The sequence below is a fragment of the Dasypus novemcinctus genome, chromosome 9, assembly GCF_030445035.2.
Source record: "Dasypus novemcinctus isolate mDasNov1 chromosome 9, mDasNov1.1.hap2, whole genome shotgun sequence".
NCBI classification, from domain to species: domain Eukaryota; kingdom Metazoa; phylum Chordata; class Mammalia; order Cingulata; family Dasypodidae; genus Dasypus; species Dasypus novemcinctus.
In genome coordinates this window covers 98513794-98530634 of record NC_080681.1, presented here as the reverse complement: position 1 = coordinate 98530634, position 16841 = coordinate 98513794, and the positions used below count along the sequence as shown (strand labels likewise).

General features: G+C 36.3%; 1 protein-coding gene across 1 annotated transcript in view; it reads left to right on the top strand.

The window, feature by feature from the left end:
• AGO3 (argonaute RISC catalytic component 3) overlaps positions 1 to 16841 on the top strand; it is a 189931-nt gene that overhangs the window by 116609 nt on the left and 56481 nt on the right. Inside the window, exons 9-14 of the mRNA XM_058303895.2 lie at positions 248 to 367; positions 4606 to 4728; positions 5047 to 5180; positions 9277 to 9461; positions 13373 to 13532; positions 14967 to 15057. Of these exons, the coding sequence (XP_058159878.1) occupies positions 248 to 367; positions 4606 to 4728; positions 5047 to 5180; positions 9277 to 9461; positions 13373 to 13532; positions 14967 to 15057 (813 nt within the window). The remainder of the gene's footprint in view (positions 1 to 247; positions 368 to 4605; positions 4729 to 5046; positions 5181 to 9276; positions 9462 to 13372; positions 13533 to 14966; positions 15058 to 16841) is intronic.

The window sequence follows — 16841 nt, the reverse complement described above, 5'->3', positions numbered from 1 at the left end:
TTTTGGTAATGGACGTAGTGATCACAGGACAACATTATGAATTTAATTAATACTAATAAATTGCATATTTGAAAGTGGTTAAAATGGAATATTGTAGGTTGTATATATAGTATCAGTAAAAATTTTAAGAAAAAGAAGAGGTTTAAAGTAGTAGATTCTAAAATTTTATTTCACATGTAATTGACACAAATTGAAAACTTTAAAAGAAGATATATACAGCTAACACAAAGTTTTTTTCCACTTGTAGGTCTGCAATATTGTGGCAGGGCAACGATGTATCAAGAAACTAACAGACAATCAGACTTCCACTATGATCAAGGCAACAGCAAGATCTGCACCAGATAGACAAGAGGAAATTAGCAGATTGGTTAGTATTTAATGGGTAACATGAAAATTTAAAATATATTAGCATGAGCTTACTAAAAGAACCATGTCCTTATTAGCCCAAACCTTATTACCATTTCATGGACTATCAGAATTAAACATGATCATGGAAATAATTTAGCAGTGTTTGGGGAAGACCTTGGTGGGTTCTATTAGAAGAGTTATGTCATTCTAATTTAACCCCAAGCTCTTCAATTAGATCCAGAACAGATACTTCAGAACTAATGTTTCCATTTATTAAACTGGAACTCTATTATTCCCACCTAAAAAAAGGAGAAAGGAGGAAAAGTCAAGATATTATGACCAGCAGTAGTGAAAAGTCTTGACACTTGTTCTAGGGCTTATTAGCCCCCCATATCAGACTGGCAACCCTATGAGATGAAGAAAGAAATAAAAGAGAACCTCAACCATGTAGGATTATCTAGCAAGCCTTTTGTGTGCCTTCTATTCTGTCTCTTCTAAATAGTAGGGGAAAAGGGGCTTACCTATAAAGCTGAGAGAATAAGAAAAAATGAAAAATCAAAGAACCTTGGCTCTTATTCCATCCTTGAGTACAATTTAAGTTGCCCAAAGCTGAAGGCAAAAAAGTCTGGAAATAAAAATAACCCTCAAAACATGTAAAAATACTTTAAAAAACATTTTTAGTGTGGAAATGAGTAGAATTAATGTTAACACATTATAATGAGTGTATAACTAGCACTGCTGATTTATAAATGAGATTGTGGCTGAAAGGGATAATCTGTGGACTTAAATGTCGGTTGAAACTAGGAGTAACTTAGGATAACTATAACAGTGATTTCAGGGGTGGATGAAGATTGTGGTCAATAACATAAGAATATTCTTTTACAAAGTGTTAAAAATATGGCGGTACATGGGAAAATTACAACTCTTGTAACTTTGGATGATAATTAACAGTCATGTAATATCTTTACAGCAATGGCAAAGAAGATATATCAATTCTAAGGAACAATAGTGGGGTATAAGGAAGTATATTAGTCAGCTAAAGGGGTGCTGATACAAAATACCAAAAATCTGTTTGCTATTTTAAAGGGTATTTGTTTGGGGTAGAAACTTACAGTTACCAGGCCATAAAGTGTTAAGTTACTTCCCTCAGCAAAGTCTGTTGCCACATGTTGGAGCAAGATGGGTGCCAGTGTCTGCAAGTGTTCAGCCTTCCTCTTCCTCTTAAGTCTCCATAGTTCCAGTTTCTTCCTTTTTCAGTTGTTGGCTGGGATAACTCTCATCTCTTTCCTCGGGTTCGTTTCTCTCTGGGTTCAGCTGCTCTGTTCTTTCCACAAGGTCAACTATAAACTATAGGTGAAGGGCTCATCTCTTTTTTTCAGGGTGCCATGTCTAATGGAGCCTTCTCTCTTTCCTCACATATCTGCTTCTCTGTATGCTTACTTCCCAGGGCCCTGCCATATCATTTTCTCTGTGAATCCCTGCCCACTAAGGGGGTGGGGACTCAGTGTCCTACTGGCGTGGCCTAATCGACCTAATCATAACTTAATCAAGTAAAAGTAAAACCTCTGAAGTTAATACAATCAAATGTGTCCAGAGGAATTCATAAACAATATCAATCTGCTACAGGGGGTATGAAATTTTCCTTTTGGAGTAATGATAACATTCTAAAATTGACTGAGGTGATGACAGCACAACTCTAATGAAAATGAGAGTCACTGAGGGTACACATTGAATGGATTATATAAAGCATGGGGCTGTGTAACAGGTGGTGGTGGGGTGATGTATGGGAGCCCTGTATGATGATAACGCATGTTTTTATTTTGAGTTCACAACTTTTATTATACACTTATTGTTTATGTATGTTCATGTAGGAATGATACACTTCAATGAAATTTTATTTTAAAACACTTTTAAAAGATTCTTAGAAAAAGATTCTATAACTGGCTCTTTTGTAAACCAATTACAGAAAAGACCTTTTATTTCTTAGACGTTTTTCAATGAAAGTTATATGATATTTAATCAGAAAAATACAGGCTAGTCCTTATCCAGATTTTTCTCTGATTCTACTGTGACAAAATTTTTAGAGTTTTTCTAAAACCTGTATGGAACTAGAACCTCTCACTATCTCTATTCTATAAAATCTTAATAACTACCAATTCTAACTCATCTATTAAAGCTTAACAGTTCAGAGATACAATATTGTATAGTGGTGTAAAGTACAGGCTTTAGAGACTAACAGCCCTGGGTTTTCAAAATCTAGCTTCTCCACTTACTAGTATTGTATTATTATTATATAGCATCTGGAAGGCTAGTGCAGTGATTGAGAGCAAGAACTCTAGAACAGTCTACTATGTAATTTACTTAACTATGTGGTTTTAAGCAAGTCATTTAATTTTACTAAGCTTTAGTTTTATTCTTTGTAAAATAAAGATAATGAAAGACTTACCTCATAAGATTATTGTGAAAATGAATTATAATGCTCTTAGCACCAAGCATATCACACAGCCAGTGTTAGTTAGTGTTATTCTTTTTAAGCTATTATGGAGGTGCACTAAAATATACCAAAAATGAATGGTAATTAAGCTTGAATAAAATGATGCAACATTTTCTGCCTAGTTCAGAAAATGACTTCTCCTGCTTATTGTAGGGAGATACTTTTTACATATTTAGGATAGTTTTTTAATGGATTGTTACTCAAAGATTTGAACACTGCCGTCTTTTTATAACCTTTTTATAACTTGCTTGAGAGCAAGTAGTTAAGTTTTTTGTTTGTTTGTTTGTAAGTTTGTTTTTGAGGTGCCTGAACCCAAGGACTGAACCCAGGACCTCATATGTGGGAAGCTGGTGCTCGACCACTGAGCCACATTGACTTCCCTGAATTGGTTTTTTGTTGTTTGTTTTGCTTGTTGTTTGTTTTGTTTTTTTCAGGAGGCACCAGGAAATGAACCTAGGACCTCCCATGCAGCTCCTGCTTGAGCCACATCCACTCCCCAATAAGTTTTGAAAACAGTTACTATAGCATGAGTATGAATTACACTCCAAGATCTAAGTCAACATGAACTACAATAAATTCTTTATCTTTGATTTTATGTATGGATAATGTATTATGTAAAAATTATAACCTGTAATTCATACTGGCTTTCTAATCATTTATAATATGACATTATTTATTTCAAAATACTGAAGAAGTAAATTCCATATAATGTGTAAATCAAGTAATTAGAAAAAAAAAAGCCTTAGTATTATCAGTGATTGTATTACAATATTTACTTTCACATTCTATCTAAAATAATTTTTTAACAGTGTATGTTTGGGTCCCTGTATTAGTCAGCCAAAGGGATGCAGATGCAAAATACCAGAAATTGGTTGGTTTTTATACAGGGTATTTATTTGGGGTAGGAGCTAACAGGTACCAAGCCATAAAGCGTAAGTTACTTCCTCACCAAAGTCTGTTTTCACGTGTTGGAGCAAGATGGCTGCCAATGTCTGTGAAGGTTCACGCTTCCTGGGTTCCTCTGGGCTCAGCTCCTCTGTTTTCTCCACAGGGTCAGCTATAGACTATGAGACTCTCTATGCTTTGCCTCTTTCCGCAAGGTCAGCTGTAGACTATCAGGCAAACGGCTCTGTCTCTCTTTCCAGTCCTCTAGCTTTAGCATCAGACTCCAGCATTAAAAGCCCCTCACTCTGCCCTGTGTCATACCTTTTATCTGTGCCCTACTCGCACAAATGGTTCACATAACTACTTAATCAAGTAAACCTATGAATCCGATATGATCTAATATGCCCAGAGGAAAAGATCAGTTTACAAACATAATCCAGTATTTCTTTTTGGAATTCATCAATAATATCAAACTGCTACAGTCCCATATAATCAAAGGTTCTTAACATTTTTTAGGTCAGGTATTTCTTTGAGAATCTATTGCAATTTATGGACCATCATCCCCAAAACATATTATGTTGAGTCATATAAAATTACTATTTTTCATGGGTCCAAAGCAGTTGAAATTTCTTAAGAGTCAATCTAATATATATATTTAAATTTTGTGTAAGTTACCAGGGGGCTCACAGACTTCCTGCAGTCTACTCATGACTAGTGGTCACCAGGTGAAGATTCTCTGCTCTGTCATTAGGGTATCACTAACAAAGATCTGTTGCAAAACATTTTATTGACAATGAAGGGGAAAAAATAGAATTCTAATAAGTAAAGTAGAGGTTTTCTGGAATTTTGAGGTAACTTCAAACTTTTTCTGATGTTAGGTAAGAAGTGCAAACTATGAAACAGATCCATTTGTTCAGGAGTTTCAGTTTAAAGTTCGGGATGAAATGGCACATGTGACCGGACGTGTACTTCCAGCACCTATGCTACAGTATGGAGGACGGGTAAAAACTCTTGATAGTTTTTAAATCATACACATACAGTGTGGAGAGAAGGGCACCCTAGCTAAGTCTGAAATTTAAAAAGTACTTTATTGTTTTCAACAATATTTTTTTGTTTTAAGGTGTCTTTGCTTGAGTGTAGGGGAATTTTTTTTTTACTATAAACATATAAATAATATTGACTTAGAACAGTTGATTCCAAGTAAAATATCAGAAATATTTCAGTTCAACAATTTGAAATGCTTATTAGCAGCTCATTGAAATAAAGTGAACATTAATTTTTTGTTCTCCTTGTTATTTCTCTTTCTCTTTTTCCTATAGAATAGGACAGTAGCAACACCAAGTCATGGAGTATGGGACATGCGAGGGAAACAATTCCACACAGGAGTTGAAATCAAAATGTGGGCTATAGCTTGTTTTGCTACACAGAGGCAGTGCAGAGAAGAAATATTGAAGTAAGGCATGTCATTACTTTGGCTTTAGGACCTTTTTGTATTTAGATTTGTATTTCAATTTTAAATTACTTGGCAAATGTTCTAATATATGGAGTATATTTAATCACTGAACCTTTGAAATTATCTCTTCTCAATAGTTTGATCAAGATTTCTGAATTGGTTATTCATAATAAAGTCATCGATTCATTCTTCTAGACATCCTAATACACTGACTCGTGTGGTGTAGCAGCACCATCATTGACTTCTTATGGCAGATAGGTTAGGTTTAATTCTAGCTTTGCCTCTTTCTAGCTTTATTACCATGGATAGTTCACTCAGTGCTTCAGTTTTCACCTTTGTAAAATAGACATAATAAGGCCTAGCTACAGGGTGAGGATTAGTAAGATTTTATGTATAGGGTGTTTGGCAGAAAGTGAGCAATCAGTTAATGGTAGCTGTTATTTTCCTTTAATACTTCTGTGTATACCTCCCTAGCAGCAGCTCAAGCTCAATTTATCTTAAATTTAAGAAGTATGGAATGAGGAAGATACCTCAGCCTGTAATATGGCTGCCACCAATCCCCATTTGGAATCTTCACTCTTAGCACCCTGACCTACTCCTGTGATCAAAAGCCTTGTAGGAGATAAAACGTAGCTCCTTCTCTGGAAGAAATTGAGGCTCCCCACTGCTTGATTGTATTTTGTTTTGATTTCTATTCTATTAATATAAAAAATAAAACTTAAAGTATGACTTAGATCTTGAAGTTGAGGCTGTATAGTAGTATTTATCTGCCTGCGGTGCCCATTGAAAATTAAAACAAAGTATTTCTTTTAAACTTAGGTTCCTTTTAGGCTACTATCCTACCTCTCCCTATTTCTTGAATTTCTTTACAATGGTTAAATTCTTTATTTACAGTTCCTTACTTTCCAAAATTTGGTTTCCACCCTCACCACTTTGTGCTTATCACTGGTCTTCTCAGCCATTATTTTCCTCAAAATGTGTCCAGCATTGTATCTAATGTTTGTGCAGTGCAAAGTTGTCCTGGCCAAGTCCGATGAACTGGAGAGTAGGTGTTAGCTGCAACTCTGCTGAGATTCAGATCTCAGCTGGCATATGAACAGCCAAAGATTTAAGTGTCTGGGACACATATTTAACAGATACAGTGCTAATTGTAGATTCATATAAAAGGGTCAGAAGAACCATTTGCAGGGAAATTATAAATGAGTCTAACTCTACTACATTGGAGAGATATAGTAACACATGTTCCAAGGTAAGGCCCATCGACAGGGTGCTGATTTCTTGAGGTTGTCTGCCCTGCCTATAGCATCCAGATGCCTCAGGAGCACCCCTGCTTGAGGCATTGTTCACCGTGGCAGTCAGTGAGATCCTCCCAAGATGTGCATAAATGTAACCTCTGGAATGACCTCCCAACTCACTTTGCAATCTCTTGGCCATTAAAACTCTTTTATGGGAAGTGGACTTGGCCCAATGGATAGGGCGTCTGCCTACCACATGGGAGGTCTGTGGTTCAAGCCCTGGGCCTCCTTGACCCGTGTGGAGCTGGCCCATGCGCAGTGCTGACACACGCAAGGAGTGCTGTGCCACACAGGGGTGTCCCCCGCATAGGGGAGACCCACGTACAAGGAGTGCACCCCGTAAGGAGAGCTGCCCAGTGCGAAAGAAAGTGCAGCCTGCCCAAGAATGGCGCCGCACACACGGAGAGCTGACATAACCAGATGACACAACAAAAGGAAACACAGATTCCCGGTGCCGCTGATAAGGATAGAAGGGGTCACAGAAGAACACACAGCGAATGGACACAGAGAGCAGACAACTGGGGGAGGGGTAAGGGGAGAGAAATAAATAAAAAATAAATCTTTAGGAAAAAAACAGAAACCTCTTTTGTATTTAATATTCCCCCTTTTGGTCAAGGTCTTTTTCCAAACGCATTGCTAGTTGGCTCTTGGTAATAATCCCTAATAATACATATTGCCTAAGAGTTATCTCCCAAAAACCAACCTCCTTGTTACTCAAATATGGCCTCTCTCTAAACTAAACTGTGCATGTAAACTCACTGCCTTCTCCCCCTGCATGGGACATGACTCCTGGGGATGGGCCTCCCTGGCATCAAGGGATTATTAGACTACCTTCTTAATGCTGTCTCTTCTCTTGCATTCCTGGTTCCTTTTAATCACCTTATCTGGCTTCTTTTCCTCTTATTTGTCTATCCTCTCTCTTTTAGGATTCTAACAACAGTCTCAAGGTCATCTCCTGTCACCCTTGTTGAGGAGTAGTGCTGTCATGAAAGAGCACCAGCTCCACTTGTGACTACCTTATTCCCAAACTTTTAAGCTTCTCTTTGACAAAGAATATCATTCAAAATCAGTTTGACATTTGAAATCTTTCACATGCCTCTTAGGTCTTTTCTCATTGCTCCCTTTTTATATACTCTGATCAAACTGAAGCACTGTAAGAATCCCAATATCTCTAGCATTTTTGCCTACCTCTATTCATATTGAGAATCATTCTCTTCCTGAGAATGCCTCCCTCCTGTCTTTACCCATCCAGATACTATCCAGTCTTCTGATTCTCTAGGCTGGAAATGATCTCTCTCACCTCTAAATTAGCATACTAATTTATAAATAACCCCTCTATTTACTTGTCACTTTCTACCTTGTATTATATTGTGCATATTTATCCCCCCCAACCTAATTTTCTTAAGAAAATAATTGTTGTCTAATTTAGATCTCCACTAATAGCTTGTAGAAAGCATGCCCATAATGCATAGTTCTTTGGTAGTATAGAGACCAGTTTATCCCATGTCAATTCAGAATTTGTCCTGCCTCATTTGTCTGAGAATTAAAAGTATATTTTTTTCTCTTTAGCTTTGTTCATTCCTTTCTAACCCCAAATCTCTAAGTCTATGTCGTAATGATCAGTTAAAATACTTTTTCTCCAAGGTTTTTTTGTCCCTGCTTTCAAAAAGATTTTAGGACAGTTTATTGCAATTCTATGACTATCTTATTTGATCTCCAGAGGCCAGAGACACCTCCAATTGTTTTTCAGAGCTTACAATTACTCTTTTTACTTTTACATTTGTTATTCATAGCTTGAATAGCATTCTTAGAACCAACGGGCCTATTGCCTTGTTTATGATAACTGAAAATATTCAATGTCATTCTTCTTGAATTAAAAACTATAAAGGAGAAGAAGGGAATTCCTACAAACATCATCTTTGTCCTGAGGGGAACAGTATTTTTTTGAGCAAAGATTGTTTAGATCCTTGGCTTAGAACTTTACTTATTTTAAAAATAAACAGATTGTTAACATCCCCTCCCTGCATCTTTACTCATTTATGCTAAGCTAAATGCAGAACTTGGTTTAAATATGAAATTATTTGGGTTGTTTTGTTTTGTAAGTGAAAATACATTGAAGTGCTGCCTGTCTTAATTGCTTTTTAAATTTTTTCATATTTTTTAATCTCTTCTAATGGCATTATCTATCCTGCTTTCTTAGTTTAAGATAGGCAATATTATGGAAAGAAATTTTGACCTGGGTCATATCTGCTGTTTATTAATATGTAACCATTTGACCTTGGCCAAATGCTTAATGTCCCTGAGACTCCATTTCCTGATCTATGAAATGGGAGTAGAATTTGACCTGCCTCTTACAAATCTTGCCAAGATCAAATTGGAAAATGTATACTAGCTAAAATTTATCAAGCTCTTACCATGTCTTAGACAATGTGCTAAGTGCTTTTACATGCATTATCTCATTTAATCTTTACGCGAACACTATAATAGAAGTTAATTTACAAATGAGAAAACAAATAATTTGCCTAAGACTTTATAGTTAGTATGTAGCAAAATTGAGATAGGAACATGCCATTCCGACTCCAGAGCTGAGCTGTTAACCAGTACAGTCTATTTACTGATGCCTTTTGTAAACTACAAAATGCCATATAACTGTATGGTAGTGTTCTTAGTTTGCAAAATAGATTACTGACCCACCTTTCCCCTTAGCATTGGTGGTCTGGTGACCTCTTATTTAGGGAGCACACAAATCTTTGCTTCATCCTCCTTTCCCTTCCCAAACTTCCAATTGTTTCTCCTCTTAGGGGTTTCACAGACCAGCTGCGTAAGATTTCTAAGGATGCAGGAATGCCCATCCAAGGTCAGCCTTGTTTCTGCAAATATGCGCAGGGAGCAGACAGCGTGGAGCCCATGTTCCGGCATCTTAAGAACACCTATTCGGGGCTACAGCTTATTATCGTCATCCTGCCTGGGAAGACGCCAGTATATGGTAAGGATATCTTAAGACTACATTTTTCTTCAAGTATTTTATATACCTTATAGAATTATGCTAAAACATATGGTAAACCTTCCAAATAATAAAACATATTTTATACCTACTATATTTTAAATTATATAATGTTAATGTAGGAAAAGACTTATCAGAGGAACAAACTAGATAGTTCAGGAAGAGACACTAAAAAGAAAATTTCAAGTAGCTTAAAGTAGCATCACAAAGCAATTGTTAAAGGAAGATTTATCCACTAAAAATAGTATTGAGACAACTTGAGTATCAGTACAGTGTAGTGGTTAAAAGCACATGCTCTGGAATCAGGCTGTGTTTCCTAATATCCAGGTACTGCTAGTTATACTACATGTATGACTTTGTCTGAATTACTTAACCACAGTAAGCCTTAGTTACCTCATCTGTGAAATTGGGATACTAATAATAACTAACCCATTAGATTATTTTAAGAAGTGAGTTTACATATGTGAAGAATCTAGAATAGCACCTAGCATATAGTAAAGACTTAAATTATGTTAGCTGTTATTATTGTAGACATAAAAAAGTTTGGCAAGATTAAAAAGTTAAATAGGGAGGGAAATGGATGTGGCTCAACCAACTGGGCTCCTGTCTATCATATTCAAGGTCCAGGGTTTGATGCCCAGGGCCTCCTGGTTAGGCCAAGCTGGCCCACGCCAAGTGCCGGCCCACGCAGAAATGCCACCCTGCATGGGAATGCAGCCCAGTGCAGGAAAGCCACCCTGCACAGGAGTGCCAGCCGACACAGAGAGCTGTGGCAGCAAGAAGACACGAGAGAAAATAAGAAGATTTACCAGAACAGGGAGTTGAGGTGGCACAAGAGAGTAATCACCTCTTTCGCATTCTGAAAGGTCCCAGGATCAGTTCCTGGAGCCACCTAATGAGAATACAAGCAGACACAGAAGAACATACAACGAATGGACACAGCAGACAACAGGGGGAATGGGGGGTGGGGGGGCGGCAGGGAGAAATAAATAAAATAAATCTTTTTTAAAAAAAGGTAAATGGAGTGGGTGTAGCTCAGTGCCTGCCTCCTATGTATGAGGTCCTGAGTTCCATCTCTGGTACCCTCTTTAAAAAAATAGTTAAATACATTCTCCATAGGATGACAGACACTCAATAGTGCTTTGTTTCTTTTCCTGAGGGAGATACACAATGTAGCCAATTCACTGACAAAACTTCATATTGATGATGTGAATAAATGGTCAAAGTTAACTACTGGCTAATTTTTTCCTAGGCTATCTTGAAGATCTTGTTTCAAGCTTCAGAGGAATTAAGTTGGTTTTGATAATTAAGCAGTGGAATGACCACATGTTGAATTCTGTAAATAAAAGATTTATTAACTTAATTTGCTACACATAATAAAAATACTTTTTACACTGTAGAAAATCAGAATGCATTTTTGGCTCGAAGTTTCTCTAGTGTTTTCTGTGGAGGAAATAAAATTTAGCAGCTAAAAAAAAAAATAGTTAAATATAAATCATTGAACCATGGAAAAACACAAAGAATGTATAATTTTCAAACCACCCTTAGAAATTTTATGGAATAATTAATCACAGAGGAAAAATTGAAATGTCTGTGTATCACAAAAATAAAACAAAATTGAACGGAAGCCAGTAGAACTTTTTTTTTTTTCTAAGTACCGGGGCTGGGGATTAAACCCAGGATCTCATAAGTGGGAAGCCAGCACTCAACCACTGAGCCACCTTGACTCTCCAGAGTTTGTTTTTTTCATTTGTTTGCTTGTTTTTTGTTCTCTGTTTTTAGGAGGCCCCGGGAACTGAACCTAGAACCTCCTATGTGGGAAGCAGGCACTTAACCACTTGAGCCACTTCCACTCACCAATAGAATTTTTTATTATTAGTTAAAATGTTTATATAGATTAGTTACTGAGTTCAAAAAGGAAAAATTTTCTTCTTTTCTTTTAGATTCTTTTAGCAAAGAATATAAATCACCCTTCACCCTTCGCTAAGTAAATACATGTTCTTCTTTGGAATTGCAGTTCACTCTTCCTGTTCTCTGGGAAGTCTTGTCTGACATTTCTGACAATGTCAAATTCTCCCTTTTCCATTGTCTCTCATATGTTACTTTCATAGTTATAATATTAAATTTGAGTGATTATTTAATTAAAGCGTATTTTCCTGTCTAGACTATAAGCTCTATGAGGTCAGAAACAGCATCTGTGTTGACTCACCATTGTATATCCAGGGCCTAGCACAGTACTGGCATGTAGTAGGTACAAAGTAAATATTTGTTGAATGAATGAATAAACCTTTCTGGAAGGCAGTTTGTCAGTATCTATCAAAATGTTAAATGTATATACCCTCTGATACCTCAGTTCTACTTGTAGAAATTTATCCTGATGATAGTTATAAAAATAAATATACAAGGATATTATTCATAGCCGCATTGTTTGAAATAATGAAAACCTGGAACAATCTTAAAATTATTAGCCTATTTCTGGTTAGGTACCTTATGGCATTTAAAAACACAAAGTGGGAAACGGACTTTGGCCCAGTGGTTAGGGCGTCCGTCTACCATATGGTAGGTCCGCGGGTCAAACCCCGGGCCTCCTCGACCCGTGTGGAGCTGGCCAGGCGCAGTGCTGATGCGCGCAAGGAGTGCCGTGCCACGCAAAGGTGTCCCCCGCGTGGGGCTCGCAAGGAGTGCGCCCGTGAGGAAAGCCGCCCAGCGTGAAAAGAAAGTGCAGCCTGCCCAGGAATGGCGCCGCCCACACTTCCTGTGCTGCTGACGACAACAGAAGCGGACAAAGAAACAAAAGCAGACAAAGAAGCAAGACGCAACAAATAGACACCAAGAACAGACAACCAGGGGAGGGGGGGAAATTAAATAAATAAAATAAATCTTTAAAAAAAAAAAAAAAAACACAAAGTAACTGACAGCCATACTATATTATTAAATGAAAATGATAGAATTGTGATTTAAAAATATTTTCCATGTGTTTTGTATACAAGAAGTTATGTATCCTGAACTCTTTATGGTAATTATAATGGCAAAAAAGGGGAAAGGAAGAGAGGGGACTTTTATTCTTTATACTGTAAATGACTCTTTTTCAAATTAAAGGTTGGAGAGTGGAATTGAAAGCTGCAGCATACTGTGATTAAAATTGTATAAAATAATATAAATGAGAAAATTAGTGGAAGAGAGTGCAATCAAATGCTAACAAAGGATAATATATGATATTTTCTTTATTATTTAAATTACTATTTTTATCAAGATAAAAATATACTTTTTTTTTTTTTTTTAAAGATTTATTTATTTATTTTAATTTCCCCCCCTCCCCTGGTTGTCTGTTCTTGGTGTCTATTTGTTGCATCTTGTTTCTTTGTCTGCTTTTGTTTCTTTGTCCGTTTCTGTTGTCGTCAGCGGCACAGGAAGTGTGGGCGGCGCCATTCCTGGGCAGGCTGCACTTTCTTTTCACGCTGGGCGGCTTTCCTCATGGGCGCACTCCTTGCGCGTGGGGCCTCCCCCACGCGGGGGACACCCTTGCGTGGCACGGCACTCCTTGCGCGCATCAGCACTGCGCATGGCCAGCTCCACACGGGTCGAGGAGGCCCGGGGTTTGAACCGCGGACCTCCCATATGGTAGACGGACGCCCTAACCACTGGGCCAAAGTCCGTTTCCCAAAAATATACTTTCTTATAAAAAGAAAACAACCAGAAAAACTATCACTAAAACTAAGCTAATCTTCAAAGCAGTATACTTTAAATTAACCACATAGTTTTATGATTGGTATAATTGTTGGTGTCCTGTAATGCAATAATGTATTTCAAGGGAGGAAACAAAGTTTCCTGTGTTCCTTTTCTGTAAAGTTCAGCCTTCTTTCTAATTAAAAGCATTCGTATTTGCTCCACAGCGGAGGTCAAACGTGTAGGCGACACGCTTTTGGGTATGGCTACACAGTGTGTTCAAGTCAAGAATGTAATAAAAACATCTCCTCAAACGCTCTCAAACCTGTGCCTAAAGATAAATGTTAAACTCGGCGGGATCAATAATATTCTTGTACCTCATCAAAGGTAAGATAACCTAATCCCTTATGAAAATATTCATTTTTCATATCTTAATTTTTCTATATATAACTATAACCAACTACTGTAACACCTACATAAGAGAGCTTTTTTGTTTCCTGCCATGGGAGATAAAAGAGACATTTTGGCAAAATTTTTTTAAAGTTTGGATTGTCAAGTTTAGGAGATACTCTTGTAAAGATTTCCTGTCCCTCCCTCATTTTCATTTAGTATACTAAGTCCCTCTTACCCCGCCTGAAAGTATAAGTTTTAAAACTTTGAAATTCTTATTTATTTATCACTAGAGAGCCCAGCTTGAAGAATTTTCTCTTTATTTGGAAGTCATCTTCAACTTGTACTATAGTTTCATGAGGCTGCTTACTCAGAGAGAGAGAGAGGAAGGAGGGGTGCTGGGAGGCATATGACCAGTCAATTAATTAAGTCACACATCAATCCCTGTAATCAGTGGGACAACAGATGTTACAATTAGATGACTTTTATGTGTAAGAGCTCTTAGGAAGAACTGTGAGACATGAAACCTGGAAACAGGAAGTAGCTAAGAAGTTGGCCCTTTTGACATTAATATGAGGATAAAATCACGGTCCTGTATTATTTGACTTAATTCTGTAACACCACTGTGATGGGGAGGAATAAGGAAAGGATGGAGAGAGGATTAGCATTTATTGAGCACTAACATGTATCTTTCAGTATACTAGGTATTTTCATCTTTTAAAATATATTTGTGAGAAAAATACTACTATTCCCTTTTAATCGTTGGGGGCCTTAAAAAGTTAAGGATTTAGACCAGTATGCATCACAAATAGACATTAGAATAAGGTAGATCCATGTGTGTTTGACACAAAAGCCCCTTTTATCAGCAAACCCAAGGTTTAAGAGACAACCCTTTGACTCTTAAAGGGATGTGTTTTAAAATAAAGGAAATACTACTTAATGACTAGTAAATATATGATACTCAAATTTATACTTTTGGCTAGGGGAAGGGAATAGTTGACTCCTATGATCCTTTCTAGTCTAAAATGATTCTTTTTCTCCTTGAGAGATTACATAGAATTAAAACTTAAATATTCAAGAATAAGTGATAAAAATTGATGGATTAATATGAGGAAGTTTATCATTTTGTGCTTATTGTGGAGAACACTAGCTTCAGTTGTCTTTGCAACAGCCAGCACCATTACTAAATACAGAAAACTGTTCTGAATAAGACATTGGTGGACCCATTGTAGCAGCTTTTACTTTATTAACTAGGTAGGAATTGATGAGTTAAGATAATAATGCTGTCAATAGTTCAACCATTTGAAGATGTCTATATAGGACCTTCTCTGTGCTGTGTCTGTAACTTGGAGTTATGTTGTGCTAGTATGAAACAGATAAATGGATAATGAAAAAATGAATTATCTAACTCTTTTTAAAAATGTGTTTAAGACCATCTGTGTTCCAGCAACCAGTGATCTTTTTGGGAGCAGATGTTACTCATCCACCTGCTGGTGATGGGAAGAAGCCTTCTATTGCTGCTGTGAGTGTCATTAGGCAGGCTTATCCAAGATGAATATTAAAATTTTGGTTTCAGCTTTTTGAATTTTAATATTTTCTTCGTAGGAGAATCTATAGCCAACTTTAATATAAGTTCCATGAGTTTTTGGAAAGAATGATTATTCTCTGGTTTGGAGACTACAATTTCCATGTACATCTATTAAATCAAGTTTGTTAATTATACTATTCAAATATTCAGTATCCTGCTTTAATTTGGCTACTTGAACTCTCCATGATTGTTCGTTTTTCTCATGCTTTTTGTAATTTGAAGAGTTTTTTTAATGTATTTCAGGAGTGTCTTTTGTTGGAAGAAAGATGCGTTACATATAAGCTCCATAGATTTCAGTTTTTACAATATAAAATACCTTCCACCTTTATCCAATTTAATTCTTTGTACCTGAATTTTTTCTTGTTTAAATACTGACTTAAATACTGATTCCTACTTTTAACATATGTCTATTATATCTTCATCTACCTCTTTATTTGTAACCTGTCCATGTCAATTGGTTTTAAGGATATTTCTTAATAACTTCAGAAAGGCAGATTTTTTTTAACCCTATTTGAAAATCACTTGATTTTAACAAATGCCAACATTTTGAAAATGTCAGCCTATTTTGGGCATATTTGATAAATTTCAGAAATTAAGTCACAAGAATTTTAGTATTTTCCTGTGATCCATTATAATAATCTTTACATAATAGTTTAGTTTTAACAGTCTGGTAAAATTATTGATCCTTGAAAATGATACTAATATTAAATTTTTTATTTATTGATTCATTAGCAGGGTAAATTGACTTTCATTTCTTAATAAATTGCATTGCTTTGTATTCTTAATTTAGGCGTGAATTGTTTGCATTTAGAATGTTCTGGAGGTAATATTGGGAAATTTGATGTTCACAAAAATATTTTTATAAAAGAGAAATGATAAATGAAATTCAAAAGACTTACCTTGTATTTGCTACTTTGGAGTCATTTGCCAAGAAGACTTAAGCATGTTTGAATTCTTCAGATTTCTAGGTAGTCATTGTTCTTTTCTATTAAATCCATTTTTCCAAAATTCACTTACTTTTATTACTGTCAGAAATCTTATAAATAGAATTTATTAATTGATTCTTTTGCTATATGATTTCTGTTCTCAAGAACTTAATGGCTAGTGTGAGAAACAAATGTAAATACTTAATGCCATATAATTTAATAGTACCCAAATAGCAATATAAAGTAAAAATTTCATTTGCAAGAATGTGGTATATTTGGGAAATGTGAAGAAATACAGGGAATTGGGATGTAGTATAGCAGCCTATGAAGCTATTGTGAAGCCTGTTGTGAGGCTTTGTGTGTCATTGGAAGGAGTTTGGAATTATTATTTAGTAATAGGATACCATTCAGGAAAAAGAAATGGTCAGTTCTTCCAGCATAACTTTTGTTAGTGTAGAAACTACCTGGAAGAAAGAGAAGCTAAAGAAAGCTGACAATTTGTTCTCAGCCTAGGCTCTAATATATAGACATTAAAAAATATTTGGATCCCAAGTTCATGCTGCATTAGGTCTGTGAGTAACTTAAGAGTGAACTTAAGTCAAGATTAATTTATTTATTTTTTATTTATTTTTTTTTTTAAAGATTCATTTATTTATTTATTTAATTTCCCCCCCTCCCCTGGTTGTCTGTTCTTGGTGTCTGTTTGCTGCGTCTTGTTTCTTTGTCCGCTTCTGTTGTCGTCAGCGGCACGGGAAGTGTGGGCGGCGCCATTCCTCGGCAGGCTGCTCTTTC